Here is a 23,461-nt window from a genome sequence, read left to right as displayed (position 1 = left end):
TGGGGCCCGATAGAGCTTTACTGACACTGCGATGGCGGAAGACAGACGGATGAAAAATGGAAATTACGCTGACTAGTTCTTTAGTTCTAAGGGGACGAGGGTAAGCGCGCTAACTTTGTTTTGGAAATACGAGAGGAGCTTGCCCCTTTTCAACCTAGGTGGCGACGGTATGGCTTATTTTACAGCACCATGCAATCATCAGGTGTTGATGTGTTATTGTACAATGCTCGTAAGCCCGAACGCCATCCATGGAGCACATTCGCAGTGGCGATCGTTTTTGGTACTTTCATCACTCCAACGGGGCTTTGAAGTCTTACCTGCAGGCATCACATAGCAAATGCTTCGCCATACCTGGTACATGTTTTGGTATCACCCTGGAAATTCATGCGATTCCACACCATGACCATCTCCAAGCCTGAAAGAGATCTGTCGCAATAGATCATCCGAGCAAGAACCATGACAGGACGTGCTAGCGGTTGACTCTGTTGATTCATGAGCTGGATTTCTGGTCGCCAATAGCTAGTTTATACATCAATGTCCAGTATTTTGTTGACGCTGATCTTCATTGTCGACGTCCACGATGTGGTCGTGGTTCTGGTTGCATCACGGTCGCCCTTCCGATCGCTCACACAGTCAAATCATTCACGCAGTCGCTCTCAACGGTTCTGTTGTAACTTGGGCCTCGGAAGTCATCAACGGTATGTTAGGCCACGGTTTTTTGATGGCGTCTGATAGCTTCACGAGACACCCTTTAGGTCCGGGCACACATCCTAAATATGTCGTTAGCTTGATGTAGGCGAGCATTATTGAGTATCCTACCATTGAGCACAACGATGCCTTTCTCGTCATCAATCCGCATCACCTTAACATTTTGTAATGTCACTTGATGATTGCCCATCTTCCCCGGCATTCTCTTTCCAGGTAGGACTCTAGAGCCACCACCTTGTGACTGCCCGACCGAACCCATAGCTCTGTGAGTCAATGACGTGCCGTGAGAAGCTGGTTGTCCACTGAATCCGTGCCTCTTCATACCTCCGGCAAATCCCATGCCTCGTGAGTTGGCTCTTGCGTCTACATACTGTCCTTCTTGAAACCAATCGGCTCCGATCTGTTTGCCAACCTCCAGGAGTCCATTCTCATCTCGTACTTTAAACTCTACTAGGTGCCTTTTTGGGCTCACGCCATGCTCTGCAAAATGACCCAGCAGTGGCCGAGTCACATTGCTTGGATGTTTCCACCCTAACCCAACCTGTACAGCATAGTATCCGTGCTTCTCTTTCCGCTTGTGGGAGACAACCTGTACCCGATCTAATTGAACAACGGTGCACGCATGGCGACGGCCAGTTTCCGTGTCATATATGGCGGACATACCCTTCTTGATGGCCAATGCCCCCGAACGTAGTGGCGTGGAATGTGCTTTGCGAGCTAAGGCGGCATCTGTAGAGGCTTCTAGTCTTGGAAGCCCGTTGCCTTTATTAAAGCGACTCTGTCGAGGTTTGGAGATGGATTTGATACCACGTTTGGTAGGTATTTCGAGATGTAGACGAGGAAGAAGAAATGCTGGAGGGGGCTCAAGGCAGCCTTTGAGGATTCTTATATTCATCATCGGACCCTTGAGCATCTGAAGGTTGCTAATTGAAGACTGATGATAAAAATGGGACACAAGCGTGCCAAGACCAAAACTCCACCAAGGACTTCAATTGCTCTACCATAGGGTTTCGACCACACCTCACATCCTTGCATTTTGATGAGTTGAGACAATTTGTTCCAGTCGCAAAGCTCTCTACGGACTAATGGCAGAGGAAGATCTGGAAGTATACAGCTCTCCTACATAACTTCACGTCTACTTCATGAGATCATTCCTAAAGGATCGAGCCTCTACTCCTTTCATGGCGTGTCCTAGTATGATGCTAGCGCGCAAGCACCCTGACATCTTGCTTCTTTAGATTCTCCATATCGTTCTCACCTGCCTTCAAATCTCCTTCGTCAAGGAGTTATCAGTCAAAGTGTTCCGATTTCCTAAGCAGGTTCGTCTTGAAAAACAAAGACCGCCTCTGAAGATACCATTCAAGCTTGTGCTCCTTCGAACTAATCATCGTCATCGGTCTCAACGACGGATGTTGAACGAGCTACGAGTTTGTCGGAGTTGCTGTGGAACGTATAAGCCGTAGATGCCCTAATATCGGACGCTCGCGTTAGAGGCTTTGTGTGTGCCCTAGTATGACCCTCTTGAATTTCCAATTTGCTGTGCTGGATCAGGTCTGCCCTCATCAAGCAGCTGGATGACTCTTCCATCCTCCCTTGTCAAGCTCCATACAGTGGTCTCAAACTGAAATGCCGAGTCTGTTAGCAGATGATTTGAAAATAAAAAAAGATAGCAGCAAATGCTTCTTCAGACGCACAAATCCCAACCTGGTGTTGCGCTCGCTCTTGAATCTCATTGTGCCCGACCCTTTAGTTCCCTTAACACCGAAATGGATGTCAATTTTTCCGTGCAGCTGATTCAATTCCCCCCAGATCCACGGCCAGTAGTCACGGAAATGAATTTCATCTCCCAGCTCTTTCCTTCCTGTTTGACTTGTTCGTAAGGCATATAGAGTTGCTGCAACTACGGAGGAGGACTGTTTCTGATAGTTGAAAATCCCAAGGGCGGAAAGGGTGATTGCCGCAATGAACAAGGGCAGTGTACGTAGCCAGATGCGATAGGAAGAGACTGGAGTGGGGAGTTCACGATCGCTGCGGCGTGACGTGAGAACGCTGCCTGGTCGGGGAGCAGCGATCAGAGTGCGACTTGGGGCGGTTCGAGCAAAGCCATGGCTTTTGTACTTGTGTGCGCGCAATGCAGATGGGCAAATGATTTCCCATGACTTTCTGGGAAGCCAATGAGCCATCGTTGTAAGGAGGATTTGAACGTCAAAAAGATCGATGAAGCATGCCGTCGCACGAAAGAGGTGTTCTTCAAAGGGTAGGTGCACGCTATGGTCGTGTCTGCACTAGCGCCATCTTGTTTAGATATAAACGAATGACTTGAACGCTAATCACCTACGGTTAATATGACAGCTTCAAGGCTACGAAAAACATACAAATATCCTTTGGATTACAGCGACGACGATGACATCCCTCTTGAGCTAGACGAGGAAGGTACTCTCGATTCAAAGCATCTAGAAATAGTTGACCCTAAAATGAGGTGTAGAGCAAGAAAAGCTTATTCAACGGCTGAGACGACCAGATCAGGACCACAATGACCGATACAAGGTGAATGCAATTCTTCATGTCGTTCGTTATTGATTCGCAACCACAGCGAGTTCTCCTTGGCCTTTCTTTCATAGCAGCAGCCTTTTTCTTTCCGTCTCTCCTCACAACCCAAGTCTACAGAGTCAAGCTTTTATGCCTGCTCAGTATCTCGTCTCTCTTAATGAGCGCCAGTACCATCTTCCTCGATTCTACAGCCTATGTCTACAAGGGATCGTCCGTGACTGCTGTGTCAAACTCGTCGGACACTTCAAGGCCGAGGATCACACGCCTCAATGGGGTCTTAGGTCTGGTTATAGGAGTCAATGGGTATGTCTTGACGAGCGAGATTGGCGTTCCAGACTACTTTTGGACACTGTGTTTGCTCCCTATTGGTCAGTATTTAGCTCATGCGAAAGGGCCAGATGCTCACTTTGACCACAGCAATCTTCTCGATAACCGAGTTTTCGTTGCAGTCAATAGCCGCCGTGTCCATGGAGATTGATGAACTAGAACGCCTCAGGTATGACTATAAAGGGGCATAGCTGTCTCAATTCTTTCATCGGAGGTAATAGAGGCTATCAAGCTTTCTTGCTGGATCGACGGGTAGACACATGTTCATGCTTTGATTGAGCATCTTCAACGTCACCTTCATATGGTCGAGTGTGGATCTGCGGATTTCCAGCTCCGTGCTCTTTGCAACTTTCTGACTAGTCCACATCAGCCCTGTCGCGGATTATGCAGGATTGGTTCATTACCTCACGGGCGGTGGACTCATCCAGTAGAACCACACATGTAACAGGTTCTTGACCATTCGATGTTCCAAGCCGGTGGCTTTGGCCGCATGCTTCAAAAAATTTACCGTGTTGTTGACCTTCTCGGTATCGAAATCCTTGGCTTTGTTCAGACGAAATTCAGTATTTATAAGTGTTCTCAGTGTATGCCGTGCTGGGGACGAATACTGCACAGCTTGCAGCGAGGCACGATAGATATGGCGATACGCATTCAAGACTGCATTGCTGTGCATTTGGCTTCTTCGTGGGAATAGATTCGAGAGACCTTGAAGGACCGAGCGGAACTACCTGAGTAGGCTGAGAATGAGCCAATTGAAGGCACATCATGGCCGCGCGGCTGTGTTGCTGACCAAGTCTAGCGCAATCGGGAACAAACGCCCTTCGTTTTCTTCAAAGTCCATCTGCTTCATTCCTGCGACATCTTTCCCCAGCATTTTCCGGAGCCTATCCATACGTGTCAGCCCTTGCCCACAATGGCCATGCTTCGTGCTGTCCCACAATGCGTATCGAAAGATCCGAACTGTTGTCTCTTCGTATAGGTTAGAAGAGGCCAACGTTGGCCTTCCTTCTAAGCTGCGTGTCCCTATTGCATATACATGCTTTTTGTGTCCTTTATTTCCTCTCATCGCAAAATCATCCCAAGCACTAACACAGCAGGTCAAAGCACCATGGCTCCCGTACACAGGAAGCGTGCTGCTTCGGTCGCGAGTGGGACATCCCGACACGAGCAGGCCGGACGCAGGAGTGCACCCTATAAGGTCATCTTTGAAGAAATAACCCAGAAGAAGAAACTTCTCACATACGTATGCCTGCTTGCACACATTTTTAAATTGTGGCCCCCTCCTGATAACCGCTTAGCTTACGCATGATGTGAACCCTCCCCGTGGATACACTTTCATCCCAGCTGGAGATTCACAATTGAACAAGCGATGTAGGAAGTATTCAAAATATCTCGGATTGACTGTGTACATCGTATCGGTAAGTCTCGACGCCTTTCCGAAAATACCGTCCGGACAAGTCTCAAAACCTTCAGCCAGGAGCACGTTCAGCGATGGAACTTTCGAGAGAAGTCCATCGTATAGGGCACCATTTTCCCACATTCGTTGTGGACAAAGCCTGTCACAGTTTAGGTGTAACACTTACTACTACTGGTCGGGTAGCCCAATCTCAATTTGCTTTTTTGCAAGAGGACGTGCTCAGGGACAAGATGATCAGAGGTCATAGTAGGTTGAAGAAGAATAAGTCAAAGACACAAGGAGGACCATCAGGATTTGATTCTTCCTTGCCGCAAGCGATTATTGATTCCCAGGCTCGAGAAACCCTTAAGGATCTTTTCCCTAAGATACCTGAGCGCGATATGCACGAAATAATTTCTCGTGCCTTTGATAAGGTATGCTGGCGTCTTTAATGCTTCCTCTTTGTTTTGATTCTTTCTAGAACAAAGGTCTCGTCGGAACCGCGGAAGGAACTTCGCTTGTTCGGAGAGCGAATTTGGCCGTTGTAGCTCATATTCGGCACGTTTACACAAATTATGATGAGCTTCTGCAGTCTGGAACCCTCTGGCACGATGCTCGGCGTGGTGTTGAGCAGTTCACGCTTGACAAACTGGTTTCGTGGCGAGACGAGGACGATGGCGATGACAAGGATGATGACGTGACGGCAATGCTTCGAGAAGTAATAGTCATTTCAGACGATGAGAAGCATTTGCCGGCGTTCGAAAGCAGGCCCAGGTTCCACAACACGGCCTACCAAGCTAATGAACCCCCAGCTGAACTCCCACATGCGGGATTGATAGAAATAGAAGATGAGGATGACTCTGACGACGAAGATTATGGCACCTACACCAGAACCACAGAACGTGATCTTGACCACGAATTCCAGTACGATCCAGCTCGCAAAGTTCGACAAGACGAAGAAATGCACGCTAGATGGAACGCGGCTGTCCATCGTCACAAGCGCGACCCTAATCGAGCACATGTCAATGTAAGGAACGCCATCGGTGAGAAGGATCTCATAACACCATCCTTACCAGGGCCTACGAATGGTCTGAGGCCGATTCCAGGACTTGACGGTTATAATCGGTCTATCGTAGGAGTTGGAAAACAAACTGCCATCGTTGAGGGGAGCAAAGAGCCCGCTACCTTCTCACCGCCGCCAGTGAGTATCTTCAATAAATTTAATTCTCAGTGCAATGTTTGCGTGCTTCCCAATATCTTTAAATCCCCCGAGTCGCTAAACCAAATAGATTCAACATGCCACGATGTCACCCTTGAACAAAGACCTCCAGCGAAGCTTGGACCTGAATACGATCAATTCTTCTCAGACAAATGTCAAGACGCCAAACACGGTAGAAAGGTTTCACGACCAAGGCAGATTGTTTGTCGCACCTACCACAAATGATCGCCCTGAAGCTATGCAATCATCACGAACGTGGCAAACACTCCGTCCAGCTAGTATTCATGGAAATATCCTACCTTCGGTTGAGACTGAACATCCTGAAGCCTTGTCGACCCATGAAGGCCGTTTTGGTCATGTCAATCCAATGACGATGGGGCAATCACGTTCTCTCGAGTTGCGTGGGTTGGAGAGGCGACGCAATCATAGCATTAACGACAACTCCGCTCCATATCAGGCCGCGCAGCAGCACATTCCGCCTATTGATTCACACAGGGCCGTTCTTGTGCCGTTAGACCAATCCTTGAACAATGAGGTTGTTCATCTAGAGCCTATTGGGTTGCGTAGAAACGCCTCAAAGCAGGAAGCCGTCCCCACAAAATCACATCAGGCAGAACGATTTCAAGACGATCCTCGACAGATCCTGCTTCCACGAAATGAGACCAGCCAGATTGCATCTCGTGATGTCGAAGCGGCATGGACTTCGTGGGGAGGCTCGAATCCCTACCCACACCAGCTTCATAAACGATTGCATAACGCAGAACCTACTTCTGTATCTTCGCAAGCATCTGCGCCTGTCAGTATGCAACGATCAAAGCTCGTCCGTCTGTCGGATACCCTAGAATCGCAAACACAAGCAACGCGTGAGCCAAATTTAGATTGGGTACAAGACAATACACATAGCAATAATAGGAACGGTGGGCTGGCTCAGAGACGACAGGTGTTCTTACAAACAGATGAAAATGGTAGTCAAGGACCAAAGGCCACTGACCCACACGGATATGCTGGAAGACTGCTTGACTCTTACAATCATTCTGACTCTCACAATCCTATGGCAGCACTTCAAAATCGCCCAATCCAAGAAGTAGAAACATATAGGCAGCAGCCTAGGCTTGTCCGTCTTGGGGAGCACCAGGAACGAAGACAGGAATTTCCGTTGCAGCAACCTTTACAAATGACGCTGGCAGAGGGGCAGTCCCTCCCACGACAAATTAAACTTCCCACCGGAAATCCATTCGAGGAAAGACGAATGCAGCATCCTTATCTACTTGAAGCGTAAAAAGTCGAAATTCCTGCATGGACGACGTTGCACTAACAACTTCCATATAGTGACGAGATCGAGAGACCGCGATATATTGCACGACCTTCAGCAGCGATGTTGTACGAACAACCACGTTACTACTCCAATCGACCTCAAGAATACCTAGCACGGTATCCTACGTACGGGGTAGATGAAGTCATCACGCTTGATTAGCATCTCATACTGCACCTTTTCGAATCACAAAACACCATTTCAGGCGCCAAAATGGAGGCGTGTTTTTCTCGACTCTACAGCTTGAGAGCGACGTTTCACTTCCTTACACAATCACCTAATTTACGGTAATAGCCACAGCGCTGCAGGAGTGTGGAAGTGTAATGAAGGATGTGTATTAGTGTCACGGTCTTGTCTACGAGATGAGGCCCGTTGTTGTCCGCCGTCAAGCTTGGTTATGTACACCATTTGTACACTAGCGCATCTTTAGAACAACCTCGAGGGGCGATTTGGTCAGTACACGGAGCAATCTTGGCCAAGTCTGCAGGCCCGACTTTCAAAAGTGTGAGCTCTGCGTGCTGCGAGCGTCCTGCTCGTGTGGGAGGCATTATAATGCTAGAGCAGGAACAGCAACCATCAATCCGAGTGCACACTCCACTTATCAGATACAAAACGTCACAATCATGTGCAGAACACACTCATAGCCATCCCCATTTCGAGCGATCATAGCTCTCCAAAGGAGGGCCTCTCCATTGCTCCCCATAAACATTCGTTCGCTGGCCGGCGAAGAACCCATCTTGGGCTCGTGTAATGACATCCATCCAGGAGTTTGGCTCAGGGTAAGCCTTCCACTACTCAAAGCCTTAGCAAGTGCACATGACGAAGTATTTCACTGCGAGACTCACCTGATTGTGTATGTGATAAGCAAACGCGCCGCGGAAGAAATGCTCTAGTGATCTGTTGGTGCTTAGAGGCCAACTTTCTATATCTATCGCCTCTGGATGCACGCTCGGGGTCGTGTTGATGCCATTATGACCCCCGCTGTAATTAGTCCACTCTCTCCCTGCTTCCTCCACGACCTTGAGAAATACCGATTTGAAGTTTTTGTGACACGGGACTGTACAGACATCCGTACTCTTCCGCCTCAAATTTGTCACCAGCGGATCAAAGACTGCATTGTGCAGCATAGGCAGCTCCCCATTCTTCCTGTCCCTCCACAGCATATTTCCCAACACCCTTGGGTGATAATTCATACCCATACGCAGGCCACCGCGGAGAAGATAAGATGAGAGTGGGGAGTTGGCTGGGAGGGCGAGCACGGCGGTATTATAGTCGCCCGGGCTTTCTGCACGCTCGACCCATTGCTCTGCCCATGCTGCTTGCGTATCGAGCTCCGAGCCGGTTGGATCCGGAAGAAGGAGGGGGCGAAGGTCGCGTAGGAGAAGGACGTCCATGTCTAGGTAGACGCCTCCGTGGAGATGAAGGACCACGAAGCGGACAAAGTCGGATATCTGAGTTGGGGTCGAGACACGTTTATAGATGGGATTTGGGATGAGATAGACTTGGCCAGATTCTTCACGAACGACGCCGGTTGAGTCGACCTCGTTACTGCTGCCACTTCCAGCGATCGGAATACGTGCTGGTATAGACCATGGCTTCAAGACCATGTAGCCATGATGAATCAATGTCTCAAATCGCTGGAACAAAGCGTCATGATGGAGCATGCGGTCGATAGAATCAGGTGCGATGTCTGTGTCAAGCCAAATCCATAGACGAGAACAAGCAAGATGCTGGGTATATAAATAGCCCTTAATGAAGAGCTCGAATCGCCATGTAGCTTGCCCAGTCCAATAGGTGTGAAACTTGAAGACTTGTCCGGGACAAGAACGTGAGGCTGAAATGAAGGGATCTTGAGCCCGACTGAACACTGGATCCTTACGGATTGCGTTGATGGGCGTCTCCTCGTCTTGGCTTCCGTCATACAGTCTCTGTGTTTGCGAAGTGTTTGAATAAATGAAATAGTCGTTTTCTTCATGAGAAAGATAGTGAAGACAATTTACGATATCCTCGATCCCAAGCCCGTCCAAGGTATCTGTACATACATTCATCAACCGCTTCCAGTTGACGACAGCGTCATATGACTTTCGTTTTCCGAGATAGTCGTCTCTAGTTCCCATCAACGTATTTGACAGATTGACTGAGAAGGTGCTAGCATTGTGAGATCCGATAGAGCTGCGAATACCGGAGTATGGGAGCATCATGGGCCTAGGCGTCAAGTATTCCTCAAATGTCAATGAGCCTCGATATACAGCCGCGTAGAGAATGAATCCGAGGAAGATCCGGGTGAAATGTGCATGAGCTATTTGCGGGCTTTTGGGAAGACTTGAATTCGTATTGATATTTTTCTGCAGGAAATAGATGATGAAGAGCAGCCAGGAGAGAACAACGTTCAGCCAGTCCTGAAGCCTGAACGCATCCTGATATATGATTGTGATCATCGTACTACAAGCTGCTATTTGGAGTACGGCTAGATTGACAGGCGACATTGTAGCAGAATGTCCGAAGAACGTGACCAAAGTTGCAGTTTGCAGCATTGTACTAGTGATTAAGGTAGATAAAAAGTGCGAATCCTGCAAGACGTAGCAATTCTTCATAATATCTCTGATCTCGCCAGAAAGTCCTAGAACCAGAATAAGTAAGAGCGCAGAACGCAATAGTCCTTTGCCTAGAGAGAATAACCTGTGATCTGCCGTTCTTAAGCCAGTACTAAAAAGGTCCAGAGCACTCGAATCTAGCTCTTCGTGGTGTGCTAGGCAGCAATCCATACATTGTTGAACTCCGGATGTTTCGAAGAGCCTAGTGGCTAGCAATGCTATAGATACATTAGATACGTAAACGGTCAGCGCCAGGCTAGTCTCTACGACGTCTGTGAAATGTGCCCTGGGGATCACAACTAAAATGATTGGTAGTGCTGATGTAAATGCGAGTATTAAAGTCATGGCTGATTCACGACGATAGCTGAAGAAAAATACCGTTGGCAAAGCTCCCAGGGCTGCGAGAGCGTACAGTGGAAAAGCGCCCCGGCTATTGCAAATGTATCAATAGTATGATCTTAATGCATCGGATAGGACACACCTCAATAGTAAGTTGACGCCAGACAAATGCAGCGCCAAGGAAATTGCAAAGGGCCATGAGCAAGGGAAGTCGTTCCTCCTTTGAAGATTTCGTAGATGAAGGACCGAGCAACACTGGTTAGTCCCATGATTGAGTTGGCAAGGTTGGCTCGCAGTATCGTTCTCAAAATCTTCTACTATATCGTTTTCTTGTATCCATCGGCTGGAGCGGCGTGTAAGGGCTTTCTTTTCGTCCAACACGTACTCTTGCTCAATCAACGAAAGTTTACACACCGAGCGAAACTTGCGAACGGTGAATCTGTTCAAGAGAGATGAGATGATCATGCTCACGCATGCTGATACCAGACAATGTAGTAAAGTAACGGTCACAGCAAAAGGGAATCTGAAAGAGTTAAGAGTTGAAAAATGTGATTCAACATATGTGGTAGCTCACTTGAACGCGTCCGCTGCAAAACGTATGATTAGTAAAGGTGACCCAATTCTGTTAGCTTCTTAGACTCACTCAGTAGTAAAGAACGATTGATCCAATAAAGGCCAGCAGCTGCAGCCAAATAACTTGTCGAAATAGAGAAATTCCACAAGATATCCATGCCAGGTCTTCCACTATATTTCTCGAAGAAGGGCAAAGTGTAGCGATATGAAGAAATTCAACATGATATTTCAAATATCTAGGAAGGAGAATCACTCATTGGGGGGCATGATGACAAAAGCAGAGCTGGTCAGAGGTGCACGAACAAAGAGATCGTAACATTCCTCAAAGGCTAATATCGCACTTTTATTGGTCCGAGACAAAAAAAACGACCAGGCAGACATTGGTGCAAATATGGCTCAAAAGTTACTCCGTTCGGAAATTGTCAATATGAACGAGTCGTGGGCATGACCGTATAGGTGGTGGCTGATCTCTTCTCTGAAGCATGATGCATGGCCGGAGCTCGGGAATTGAACGTTTTGTCTCAGAGCTGTGATTCGAGCGTCATTGACGGTAGAGGGCTCAGGAATGAACGGAGCATCGTGACTTATTACACGTATATTCCTGTAAAATCCAACGGTAGCGGGTCGGTTCAGCCTGTACCAGAACACTGAACTCAAACTGTCAAGGAGCCTTTCCGAGATCCTAAAGTGCCGCGCGTACACTCACGAACATAGGAACTTGTGATGCCAGCTCTCATCGAGGCCTCATACATTTGACCTGGTTGGATTACCCGCCTCGGTCAGAGGTTCATCGTTGGAAACGTCTCGCATAGTGGGCTCTACATCGAAATGAGATGTAGATGGTTTGGCTCAGAAGGGCTAGAACTAGAACTTTTGGCGTGAAAGAACCCGCCGTTGGAGGGTGTTGACTGATCAATGATGTGAAGACGCCTGCGAGAGGCCGTCCTGTGCCCATATCAAATGTCTTTCTCACCGGCCAAATTTGCAGCAGTCATTGGAACTTTCAGACATTCTAGGCAGATGTTCGTTGCAGTGCCATAGTCGAGGAAGTAGATTCAGAGGTGGTGCTCACCCTTCGTGAAGGAGATTTGATGGACGCGTATTCAATCTCTACGTTGGGGCTTTGTTATATTTCGCGCTCTTTTGCATCCTTCCCTTTGGCATTGGCTTTGCTCAAGGTAGAATGATGTATATTGACACGGCGCGACTTGTTTCTCAACCGGATGCTATCACTGGGCTCTTGAGAAGACGTTACTTTGGTAGATACACGCAGCAGATCCCTTGATGAGGACATCACCGGAAAGCATGACACAGTCGCGATCACGGATCAATGATCATCTATGGTATCTGAAGCAGGGCTCGACTGCCTTCCTTTGAACGACTAATAATTGGGGACATTGGCTAAACACAGACCAAAATAAAAAAGTTCCAAGATCTACGAGCCGTGCGTGATGGGTCAGAATAGGCCCGCATTCAGCGAGAAGATTTTGCCGAATCAATCCGCTCGTTATTGTGCTTACACTGTTGCTAGACTGGACACTTCGAGGGAGCTGATTTGCAAATCGAACGGCACGTCTGTTCCACAAGTGCATTGACATACCAAGTCCGCTTGAAGGCAGTCAAACGCTGATACCGTCTCTTCATAGGCAAGAATCTAGACGTAGTGGTGCTACGATGGATTTGCAGAATACGAAATTACACATCTAACATATACCGCATTACTAGCATTGAGTTGAGGGTGCTATTGTCACAGGAATCTTATATGCTGCTGAGATTGTAGATTTGGTTAGGGTTGACTTTGTGGCCGTTTTGGAAAATATCCCATCAATGAAGACGATTTCAATAAGATCGGGCCAGTAGCTGCATGGCCCGTGGAAGAGGAGCATACCAGTAGTGGCAAGGCTTGAGCGGGGGCCAATGTCTGCTGCCAACGGCAGAATTTTGCTCCGAGAAAAGGTTGGATGGATTGCGAATGTAGGCTTGAACCGGGGTATGCTTTGCAGCTGTCTAAAAGTTGCAGCGTCTCCTATTGTCGATCAGCCGTGGGGTATTATTCATCAGGTGGAGTGGCAGCTTTTGCCCTGCTTGTGTCCAATAGCCCCCCAAATCAGGCTCGTCTCGGATAGCACGACCTTGCAGCAGTTGGGGGACGGAATCATTTTCGAGGATAGCGCAGGACGTGGCAAGACTCCAAACCGAAATTGCCACCCTCGTCCTTTTCCTGTTGGTGCTCCGCCATTGCCACTTCTGACTGGTCATGGGCAGTCCGTGCTTTCTGGGGCGAACAGATTGGCAAGCGAGAGCTAATTCATTGCGTGCTGACAGCGGCAACCAAAAAGGGAACCCTAGACGAACCTGGCTCGACTGTCGGCGGTCTGGGCTCAACCCTGTCCTGAACTGATGCAAGCCTGTCTCAAAGCGCCGGAAAGAAAAATGGTGCCAAGGTGCAAGTTTGATGACGATGAGACGCTTCCCCCACCGAAAAGCTCCGCATTTAGACACTACACACTAACCCAAGTGTGCTTTGACCTCGTGCCTCCTGCTACCTCCTGCTGCCTCCACCCGGCCATGGAGCGAGACGAGCGAAGGGCTGAGAGTTGCATTCTTCAAACGGCAGGATGCCAGCCACAGGATTGGTTGGACTGAGTGGGTGCGTGCAGACGTGTTCGACGCGCTCTCATGCCCGCTCGTGGAGACGAGTCGAGCTGTGCAACATTATCATTCGCAATCACGCAGGGCGGAGCAAGGGTATCCACAGCGCAACTGTCGCTCTCCCGCTCAGCCTGAACAGGCAAGGTCTTGCCGCTGCTCGGATATTATTTCGACGCCGTCTTGGAACTTCCTGGTCCACGACTCAAAGGACTTCTCCTAAGGCTCTCTAACACTCTAGCGCGCCCACTATGACACGGCCCTCATGATCATTCGCCGAGCGACAGACCTTCGATTAAGAGGGGTCTGGAAGACGTGCATGATCTTCCTGCATGCAAAAGTCTGTGCCTGACGCTGTTAGTCTCTCACAAGTATACAAATCTGCGTACCCTTCCCTCAATCCTGTCCTCGTACAATCATGCTACCCACCTAGGATCAGTATTTGACAACCGTTTGGGCTTCGACTGCCATCACTCCGATCTTATGCTTTAAATCTTATTGTTCTAATTTTGTTACGGCTCCGATTTCGCTTCTTCTGACTCATCGGCCAAACTCTTTTCGACAACAGAATCTCTTCCTTTCAACATCCATTCAAAGACATATCCAGGAATACCTGCCGTATCCTTCTACTTATCACTAGAAGGCGGCCACCATCCTTGACGGCTTCACTCGACCTCTTCCCACTGCCTTAGATCATGGAGGTCACCTGGTCACACGAGTACTGCCTTGCATGCGAGCAGCAAATATCTGGAGGAGCATACTGCTCTCAGTCTTGCCGTCTAGCTGAGATAGGATCAGCGTCCGCCTCTTCGACACCGCAGACATCACCTTCATCTTCTACGTTTCCTAAATCAATTGCGTCCACGTCGACCTTCTACCTATCACCTGCAATAGACTGGGCTTCTTACAGGACCACGCAATCTACACCACAACAAGCTTCAAGTACATCATCGAGTTTAGCAAGCTCGAGCAGTAAATCCGTGTCTCCCTCGACTTCTCAATCATCTCTTAACTCACCCAGCCCCAAGGCTCCGAATTATGGCCCTTTCTCGGACACAATCAATACGCAATTACGAGACTACACGAACTCCTTCGATACAAGCAGACACAGGGGCCGCGCTTGGTCGTCTTAATTTCCTTTATCATGTGCAAAATCGAAACATCAGGTAGCGGGGGCGCATGCTGGCGGGCATCTGTGGGCGACGATCTGTATAAAAGATAACATTCTTGCATTGTTGTTTGCACAAACGAAATGGATGGAGGGTTTGACCGGCGCATTGGAGAGAGATGTGGTTCCATCTCCATTCAAAAACAGATCATGGGGCTAGGAGGGCAAATCTTTCCTGCATGGAGGACCACCACGGGTATAAAATAGCAACAATACAAATACAAGCCACTGACGCAAAGTATTCGAAGTCCCTATCGCACATCACATAAGGTACGGGACGACTTTGACAACCAATATTCTCCATTCTGCCTTTATCATCCCAATCATTTTGCGCAGAAAGTACGTTACAGCGTGGGTTGGCAACCCCAGCATGCATTCTTCTGCAGTAAAAGCCACCTGCAAAACGCACGACGCATTGTTTACAGACTTCATTGGTTAGCGAAAGTGTCCCCTGCCAACTGTATTGATGAATAAACGCACCATACAATTTCCTGCGATAGCACAGCTCATACTTTGTCTGAGACATCCCCCCCCCTCTCATTGCCTGAAGGTTCAGGTACATGCATTACCGTGGTTGGGAATTCGGGAAGAAATCGCGGCATTAACCACCACGCCAATGCTAATAACGTATAACCCCACAGTTTCCTTGCCAATCGCCACACGTTATCTTGGACATGGGTCCCTGCGGGTATCTCGTCGCTCGGTCCTTACTGGCTTTATTTCGGCCTTCGAGCGCCCCGTCTTGCTTTCTAAACAGCTGCCTTGATGCACAAGAGACAGGTGACTCGGGTGGGCCTCATGCATATTGCATGCCCTCAAACGGTGTTAATTTTCTCAGACAGTGGCAATCGTTGATCTGCTTCCCTGCAGTTCCTGGCAAGTCCGGGATTCAGCTGAGGAAAGTCTATCAGGCACCATCCAATATAAGCTAGCTGTCCTTTGCCCAATCTGTCAGATCTATGATCATATTGATTTTGCCCCTGTATCAACAGCCAAATCCCAAAGCTTGCTTCCTCTCGCATATTGCTCACTCCGGCGAGCGCATTCACCGCCGTTGAGGCTACTGGGACCGGAGCGGGGCTTTGCGCAGAATGGACGGAAATGCAAGTACGTAAAAATTACGTGTGAGGGAATATGGGCATTCCCCAGGGTTGGCAGCTGTCTCGCTGCATTTTTGTGGGGTTACAAACTTTTGACGCAGGGTCACAGCGTTGATCACGTATTTTACTTGCGTACCCACGAAGGCAGAGGCCTCCCTACCTAAGAGCCTCCCCGAGAGGAAGGCGCTGCGCTGGCTTAGAAATCAAGAAGGCATCCCAAAAGTCAAATGGTTCATAACATCATGCTCCGGCGCCTGCTAGCTGCTCGGCCAAATGATTCCACCTCTGCTGCTGACTTCGACCCTACCGAAGCCACTGGCTCCAGAGCCGTCATGCTCTTCATGAGTTTGAGGTCAACCCGTTGACCCTTGTCAGAACCTGGCTCATTATCCACGAAGGTGCCCCTTCTTCGACGAGAGATCGTGATGGAGCTCTTCCCTGGATCCACTGCCGTTGAATGACGCCTAGAAACACGCGTCGGTTTTGCCGGCCCGTCTTGCTTACTGCTCCTGTCAGCATCTTCCGGCGAGCTGCTGGTGAAGTCGAATATGCTCGTTCCGGTCGCTGCATCAGGCATAATCGGCTTCGAAGTGTCCGCTGGTTCTTTTTTCTCGTCGGAATTTAGTCTCTGCCTTCGGTGTGCGCCATTCACAAGTGCTGTGATTGCATCGGCTGCTCCAGTCCCATGCGTATGTTGCTCGCCATCGTCTTTACGGCCAATTGCAGACGCGCGCCGGCGTCTGTCGGTAGCGACACTTGTGGGCAAGTCCGTTGCAGATAATGATGTTTTTTGGCTCAAGGGACTTGACGTCTCAGCTTCCTGTCTTTGGAGCTGACTTCTTGTCTCCTGAATTGGCTTGGTAGTCCAAATTGGCCCTGTTACCTCGCTGTTATCTTCATCCTTGATCCTTAGATCTGTAAGTCCCTCTATCGACGTAACACTGTTTTCTCGCTTGAGATTAGCTGCCTGCCTCATTCTGTCTTCAGCGGTGACAGCGTCGACAAAGTCCTTCGTTGGCCTCCTCATCTTGTCACGGAGGTTAGGTTCAGCATAGCTGACACTGCTCTTCGAACGTCGCGAGGCCCGACCAAAGGAGCCGATGCCGGTGTTAGCCCCAAGGTCAGGAGGTGGTGGCGTATCTCCCCTTTCAGGCCGAGGCTCAGATGGATCAGATATGGTTGGAGACAAAAGGTCGAGACCCTCGACAGTTGGGGTCTTTGGTGGGAGTTCTCTAGAAGGGGCAGACCGCTTCTTTGTCATCTGCGTCTCATTCGAATTTTTCTGTGCTTTACTGGGGGCAGGCTTTTCATTCTCTCGGCCCCCGTTCTGTACTCGATTGCTGATGCTTTCTTTGGCATCTTTGAAAGCTTTATCTTTCAGAAGGTCTCTCATCAATTTCACCGGAGACTGTGGGTCGCTATTTGTGTTTTTGGGTCCCAAAGGCTGCCGTGTGTTTGAGGTACGGGTCGGCTTGACCTCTTCGGAGCCGGCTCTTTCTTTGGCTGCTTTCCCTTCGGAGAACCTAGTACCACTTGATGAAGTTTTTGAGTCTGCTTTTGCTCTTATACTTCCGTCCCCCCCGTTCAGTGCTTTGCGGCTCGAAGTAAGGTTCTCATTGCCTGGATTGTTGATTTTTGGAATACTTTGGTCGCGGTGGCTGAGCTTCCGCTTTGGACCAAACTTGAGCACTTGGGATACTGCTGAACTCCCATTCACTGGGGCATTGTGTTCGTCAACATTGACTCCGTCTTTTACTCTATTTGCGTCATCCTGATGAAAGCTTTCACGCCGCTTTCTTCTCAAAGAGTGATCAATTGCTAAATTGGAGGTCGTGGTATCTTCCTCAGCTCTGTGATCAAATTTGACGGGGTCCGCTTCCTCGAAATGGGCAATCGGAGGTGAGCCTATATCAGGCGAATCTGTAAGATCGGCCGTGCCTGTAATCATGGTTCGCAGCTCGCTCACACTGAAGTATTTTAGCGATCACATGCAATCTAGAAGTTGAAGCTTACTCTAACGTCTGCCTTGGAAAGCGCTTGTCCTCTACTATTGTGGGCAGTCTCCCATCCGCTTCGTCTAACGTGTCCGCCGTCGATAAATTGTTCTTTCGTTGTCGCTGACTCGGCGATCTCTGAGGCTTTGGATGATCAACTGATTTCCGCCGTGTGGATCTCTCGCTTGTAGCGTTTCTTTTGACTTCCCCAAGCTCTTTCAGAATGTCATTGAAGCCATGGAGCTTCGATTCTAGCTTTTCTTTCAAATCCTCAATTTTGTCCCACGTCCAGCGGCCAGGAGCATTCTCGACTTCGTAGTGCAACCTGATAATCTGTTCCCGAAGAGAGACGTTTTCCGCTAAAAGCCTCGAGACTTCCCCCTCGAGATTACGAATGCGTAGAGATTGAGTTGAATTTACCCTGGAGATCATGAATCTTGCTGTCTCAACGATATATCTTCAAATCAATTACCTCGCAAGCTCACGGTTCTGTCGCACAAACCTTCGCTTCACTAAGAATAATCAATATATCGATACCAAACGTTCGAAGTGATGCTTACATGCGTCTAGGGATTCTCCCGCAGGCTGAGGTGCATCGTTCAGGCGAGCCATAAGAGGTATGTCCCTGGAGCGTAAATATTAATGCTATGGAGGGAGTCGCATCATGTTCGCGGTGCCAGGCCAAAAATTGATCCGCATTTCAACAGGCTTGACAGAAAAGAAGTAAACAATAGTCGATCCCGAGGTTGTTCCGGAGCTAGCTCTAGCGCCATTGCGGGAGCATGAGCGAGGTGCTTTGACTTGCTCGCACAAGGCTTTGCACTTGGTGTAGCATCAGACCTTTGTTGCTGATGGGCTTTGAGTACCACTTGACCTTTGCTTGAACTGAATTGGAAGTCCACTCTGATACTACCGAACCTCTCCGCACCACACCCTCTCTTGAGCCTGCAAAGGACCCTTTCTGATGGCACAACCAAACCGCCCCGTCAGCTCCGCCCTGCGACATCCTTCGATTGGTGGCCTGCAGAGCTCAACAGGCCAGTCACCTGTCCTACTTGCACGCATAAGTGAGAAGAAGGCAGAGTTGGAAAATCTGAAGCAGCTTCGAGACTTGAGTGGAGGATTGGCTGCGCAGATGCAAGCATTGGAAGAAAAGCTTTCTACGCTATCTGATGGGACTGAAGGCAAGGACTTGAATCTCCGAGCTTGTACCTTTCCAACCCTAATGCGCTGCTATTCCAGCTGTTGCCACCGTCTTGTCCAATTGGCACAATGTCATGAGAGCTATAAATATGGCTTCGAGTAAGCCTCTTTCCTCCCTACGTTAATTTCTCATAGCTTAGTATTTTAACAGTGAAAGTACCAAGAGAAAGCGATGACCAGGCGGAGACGACCGATCCTGAACATCGCGCGCAACTACCTCAAACATTGGTGCGGATCCCGATCGAGGGCGAACGAGAGTCTCCACAAGCATTGGGCACTCAAGGCAAAAGCACTGAAAGTTGAGCTTGTTTCAGACAGGTGATGCACATGGGCCCGCCATGTCCACTGGCCAAAGGCCCTAGAGCCTAGATTGAGAAGGCGTATTCATTTACAGTCGTTCTCAACGCCTCGAAGGGCTGCTCGACTTATTGTCACCAAACCCTTGCGAAAAGATGGCAGTGTTTGCCTGGATGCGAACGTATGCGAATGAGGAGCATAGTCCTATAACAGGAGCATTCTCGACGTTCTCATTGAACGCGGGGAGGAAAGTCGCGTCGCATGGATGAAATCACGCTAGTGGATCTATCCGGTCGCCATGTAAACAAAGACCCCCGAACCTCGCTTGGCCTTTAACTTGTGTGTGATACATCTTTATCGAATTGCTGATCATCAATTAAAGAGAGACTTCCCGCGTGTTTGAATTCGACACCTAATTCGAGAATACATTGCAGGATACACGATGCCTCGCGCAACACGCGCAGCCGTCAAAGCCCAAGAAGAGGAAGCCATAACCGCTGCTTTAGAAGATCTACCACCCACGCCTGCGAAAGGACGCGTTCCTTTAGGTGAGATATCGAACAACGTCAACACAAGCACCATGATTGAAGGAACAGACACCGTAGATGAAGCCGAGAAAGTGCCTGCACCTAAAAGCAAAAAGGGCAAAGGAGGCAAGAAAAGTAAAAAGGTGACCAAAGTAAAATCAAAGGAGCAGGAAGTCGAGATTCTAGAAGACGAAAATCAGTCCTCTCAAAGTGATGCTGCTGAGCAGGCCTGTGCCGATCTTATGAACAATGATGCTCCCAGTAATCCTCTTTGTTCCAAAAACATCTCACTTACGTTACGCTGATACAAAAAAGAAATAGCTGTCCAAGACGCCACGATTCCTGACAGTTCCGAATCGCCCCCGTCTCCTGCTGCAGAAGCTGCCAGCGAACAGGTTTATCCAGGTCATACACCCGAATTTGATATTGACGTGCCAGGGGAGCCGTATGTAAACCAAATCGAGTCTGAAGCACGGGAAATTCCACAGCAAGATAGTGCAAGTGGCGGTCGGTCTGACAGCTCGGTGCAGCAAGAGCTCAAGAATGCGATGACCCCAGAAAAGGAGGATGACTCCTTCGTCGGACAAATCAAGACTCGAACGCCGGCGAAACGTATCTCTAGAATTGAGGACTCTGTCGAAGCACTAGACGCTCTAGAAGATGAGATCGAGAAAGTTGACGAAGCTATTCCAGCCGCAGCGAGTGATCGATCCTCTCCGTTACAGGTTAAGAAGAGGGCAGGAACTTCAAAAAATCACAAGGACAAACTTGCTGGAATGCCTACCGACGGCTTGGTAGCTTCCTCAAAAGCTTCAAAGGGCAAGGCTTCCGCAGCAGACACCAAAGCTGGGGATGTGAAAGCTAAGGAACAACCTAATACTGGAGCCGCCAAAAAATCAGTTCGGACTAGACCGTCCAATGTGCAACCAGCTCCGGCTAGCGCTCATAAGCCTAGTCAAGTTACAAGTAATGCTTCAGGGCGCCTGTCCAAAAGAGTGAGCTCCATTCACAAAGTACCTTTTCAGCCTGTGAAATCAACCAAACCGCCCACAAAGTCGAACTTCGAATTGCCAGGTGAAGCCGTTGCTCGAAAGCTTAAGGAACAACGTGAAGAACGGCAGAAACGGGATGAAGAGGAGCAGTCAAGGACAACGCAACCTAAGCCAAAGCCTCTCCGGCGCAGTCAAGCCCCAGAGATCAAGCTTAATACTGCTGCTAAAGCACGGCTGAGCTTGGTAAAAAATGCAGCGATTGAAAATGCAAAGCCTACATCAGCTTCTGGTCCAAGGGTTGTGGCTAGTGCAACTCTAAGTAAGCGCCTGTCCTCCATCAATAGTTCGCAAAAATTCGCTTCACAGAGAACGAGGAAAGTTTCACCAGCACCCGCTAATACCTCAGCGAGACGGGGGCCTTCACTCGACGCGAACACAGCTTCGCGTAAAGTAAACATATCAAGCCCCCCGCGTCCTCCTCCAACTTCAGCAGACATTGCAAATCAGAAATTGAAGGGAAGGGAAGCGTACCAGCGTGCTAGAGGAATGCTTTCCGAGAAGGAGAAAGAAAAGAAGGCGAAGGAAGAAGCGGCAAAGAAGGCGAGAATAGATGCTGCTGAGAGAGGCAGGATTGCTAGTAGAGAGTGGGCGGAGAAGCAGAAGGCAAAGAAGCCCGCTCCTCATTCAGCTAAGGTTAGAAGTTAGAATGGTGACTCCGCTTCATGATCATGACAATGAATAGCTGGGTGAGCGTTGTGTGATATGAGGACAGAAATATATCGAGATTCGGCTGCCTGCGTCAAAGGTGATTGTCTGCCTCTTGTTTGGCGCCCAATTCTTTCGTTGATACCCTTTACGTAAGCAGTCAAGATCAATATACACAGCGCATCTTGGTTGTTTGAGGTTCGGAGAAAGGGGTACCACACGGTTGTAAGCTCTTTGTCCATTTGTTCGCGTCTTGCACTCCAATATGTGCTTCAATTCTGGAAGATATGTTTCAAGTGTCTGCATTCACATACACATCCACTACCTTCCGGACAACACTCTTCTCACCGCGACTTCCTGACCCCGCTCCTTCAGCCTTCCTCCCTCCACAATCCAACCATGACGACTTCGCACCTACCGGGACAGTGCTCCAATGGTTGCTGCTCTAAGGAATCGAAGAAAGCTTGTGCGAAGTGCCGGAGCATCTTTTACTGCTCCCGCGAATGCCAGAAAGCCCATTACAAGACACACAAGAAAGATTGCAACAAGCTAAACAATCTCCGCCAGACAAGAAAGGAGCATGCGCAGCAGGTACATCGCGACCACCAACGAGAGCGAGCTCGGCAACTTCGTGGAGGGAGCGGGGATGGGATGAATGGTGATGACACAGAGGACCAGAGTGGGTTCGTGAGGGAATTTGCTACGGAAGGTGAATAGCCTGATCTGGTGCTTAGAGAGAAATGATCAAAGCTGAATCAGTCGATCAATGCAGAAGAGACCACGGCATTTCTGCAGAATAGTGAAGAGACAGGAGGATCTGGCGGAGCGGGAGATGGCACTGAGACTATCGGCGATCATCAGGATAGGATTGCCGAGACTCTCGACGCTGAGTACATGGAATTTGATGGAGAGATTGAAATTGAAGATGGAACTCGACGACCTTGTGTGTTCAAAATATCGAGACGCGAGTTGAATGCGAGCGGGCATACGAGCCTTTGACAGACCTTCATGTCTGTAGCGACATTAGACAGAAGTATCCGGGATGCGGTACTGCTGAGGTCGGCTCCATTGGGGCACTGAGAAAGAAAGCTGTTAAAAACAACGCGTAAATCTTCTGTCAATCTGAAATTATACTCGACTCTCCAAACTGGTTCGATCTTGCTAGTAAACAGGCACGCTAGTCTTTGCACGTGACGCGCGTTTTGGTTGGTGATGTCATTTTCGTAGTGTATTAGAGAGGCGTGTTTGCAACGCTCCTAACCCTCTGTCAATAATCAAACACACGGAAGCTGATTGAGTCTATCATTCTTACAGTAGTTTCAGCATTCAGCGTCAAAAGTATGACTGCCCCCTTTGAGGCTATTGCTCACCTCTGAACTCTTGGACCTAGTATAACATGGCCTCTCAACTTGATAAGCCAGGTCAGTGGGCTACGGGTAACGACGCTCCTACCGAGAAACAAACCGCTTTTCTCCAGACACTAGCCTCTTCCAAGGGTGTCGAGAATCTCAAGCCAAACGAGTTGAACAAGTCAGAGGCATCACAAAAGATCAACGAGCTGAAGAACGCAGAACCGGCAAATCCTGAGGCTGAAGCCAGTGCGAATGCAGGACCACCCATACAAAACCCGGATAGTTGGTCCACCGGAGACGATCAAGCCACAGGCAAGCAGACAGGATATATCGCTGCTATGGCGAGGGAGGCAGGGGAGAGGGTGCCCACAGATGGCATTGGCAAGACCGAGGCCAGCAAGAAAATTGAGGAGTTGAAAGGGAAGACCGGAATGTAGTCGGAGCTGGCGATATTAG

At 49.0% G+C, this 23,461-nt stretch overlaps 7 protein-coding genes across 7 annotated transcripts; 4 read left to right on the top strand and 3 right to left on the bottom strand.

Annotated features, from left to right (window-relative positions):
- Positions 1 to 642: 642 nt before the first annotated feature.
- On the bottom strand, positions 643 to 1,621 carry KY384_007010 (uncharacterized protein; the record flags this gene model as incomplete). The annotated part of the gene is made up of 2 exons (XM_044815503.1): positions 643 to 770; positions 820 to 1,621. 2 exons carry the CDS (start codon positions 1,619 to 1,621, stop codon positions 643 to 645), a joined length of 930 nt encoding a protein of 309 aa, XP_044667377.1.
- Positions 1,622 to 4,693: 3,072 nt separating this feature from the next.
- KY384_007009 (uncharacterized protein) lies at positions 4,694 to 7,479 on the top strand (the record flags this gene model as incomplete). The annotated part of the gene is made up of 5 exons (XM_044815502.1): positions 4,694 to 4,828; positions 4,884 to 5,003; positions 5,059 to 5,415; positions 5,463 to 6,182; positions 6,271 to 7,479. 5 exons carry the CDS (start codon positions 4,694 to 4,696, stop codon positions 7,477 to 7,479), a joined length of 2,541 nt encoding a protein of 846 aa, XP_044667376.1.
- Positions 7,480 to 8,150: 671 nt separating this feature from the next.
- KY384_007008 (uncharacterized protein) lies at positions 8,151 to 10,046 on the bottom strand (the record flags this gene model as incomplete). Its single annotated transcript, XM_044815501.1, has 2 exons — positions 8,151 to 8,303; positions 8,358 to 10,046. The coding sequence occupies 2 exons, from the start codon at positions 10,044 to 10,046 to the stop codon at positions 8,151 to 8,153; spliced, it is 1,842 nt and encodes a 613-aa protein (XP_044667375.1).
- A 6,121-nt stretch (positions 10,047 to 16,167) lies between these two features.
- KY384_007007 (uncharacterized protein) lies at positions 16,168 to 18,361 on the bottom strand (the record flags this gene model as incomplete). Its single annotated transcript, XM_044815500.1, has 2 exons — positions 16,168 to 17,902; positions 17,949 to 18,361. The coding sequence occupies 2 exons, from the start codon at positions 18,359 to 18,361 to the stop codon at positions 16,168 to 16,170; spliced, it is 2,148 nt and encodes a 715-aa protein (XP_044667374.1).
- Positions 18,362 to 18,893: 532 nt separating this feature from the next.
- KY384_007006 (uncharacterized protein) lies at positions 18,894 to 19,435 on the top strand (the record flags this gene model as incomplete). Its single annotated transcript, XM_044815499.1, has 2 exons — positions 18,894 to 19,231; positions 19,297 to 19,435. The coding sequence occupies 2 exons, from the start codon at positions 18,894 to 18,896 to the stop codon at positions 19,433 to 19,435; spliced, it is 477 nt and encodes a 158-aa protein (XP_044667373.1).
- Positions 19,436 to 19,871: 436 nt separating this feature from the next.
- KY384_007005 (uncharacterized protein) lies at positions 19,872 to 21,653 on the top strand (the record flags this gene model as incomplete). Its single annotated transcript, XM_044815498.1, has 2 exons — positions 19,872 to 20,217; positions 20,287 to 21,653. The coding sequence occupies 2 exons, from the start codon at positions 19,872 to 19,874 to the stop codon at positions 21,651 to 21,653; spliced, it is 1,713 nt and encodes a 570-aa protein (XP_044667372.1).
- Positions 21,654 to 22,052: 399 nt separating this feature from the next.
- KY384_007004 (uncharacterized protein) lies at positions 22,053 to 23,442 on the top strand (the record flags this gene model as incomplete). Its single annotated transcript, XM_044815497.1, has 4 exons — positions 22,053 to 22,340; positions 22,413 to 22,596; positions 22,968 to 22,984; positions 23,044 to 23,442. 4 exons carry the CDS (start codon positions 22,053 to 22,055, stop codon positions 23,440 to 23,442), a joined length of 888 nt encoding a protein of 295 aa, XP_044667371.1.
- Positions 23,443 to 23,461: the final 19 nt, after the last annotated feature.

This window comes from Bacidia gigantensis, assembly GCF_019456465.1.
Source record: "Bacidia gigantensis strain McMullin 20006 chromosome Unknown contig_255, whole genome shotgun sequence".
Taxonomy (NCBI): domain Eukaryota; kingdom Fungi; phylum Ascomycota; class Lecanoromycetes; order Lecanorales; family Ramalinaceae; genus Bacidia; species Bacidia gigantensis.
Note: the sequence above shows the minus strand (reverse complement) of the source record. Positions and strands in the feature narration are given on the sequence as shown.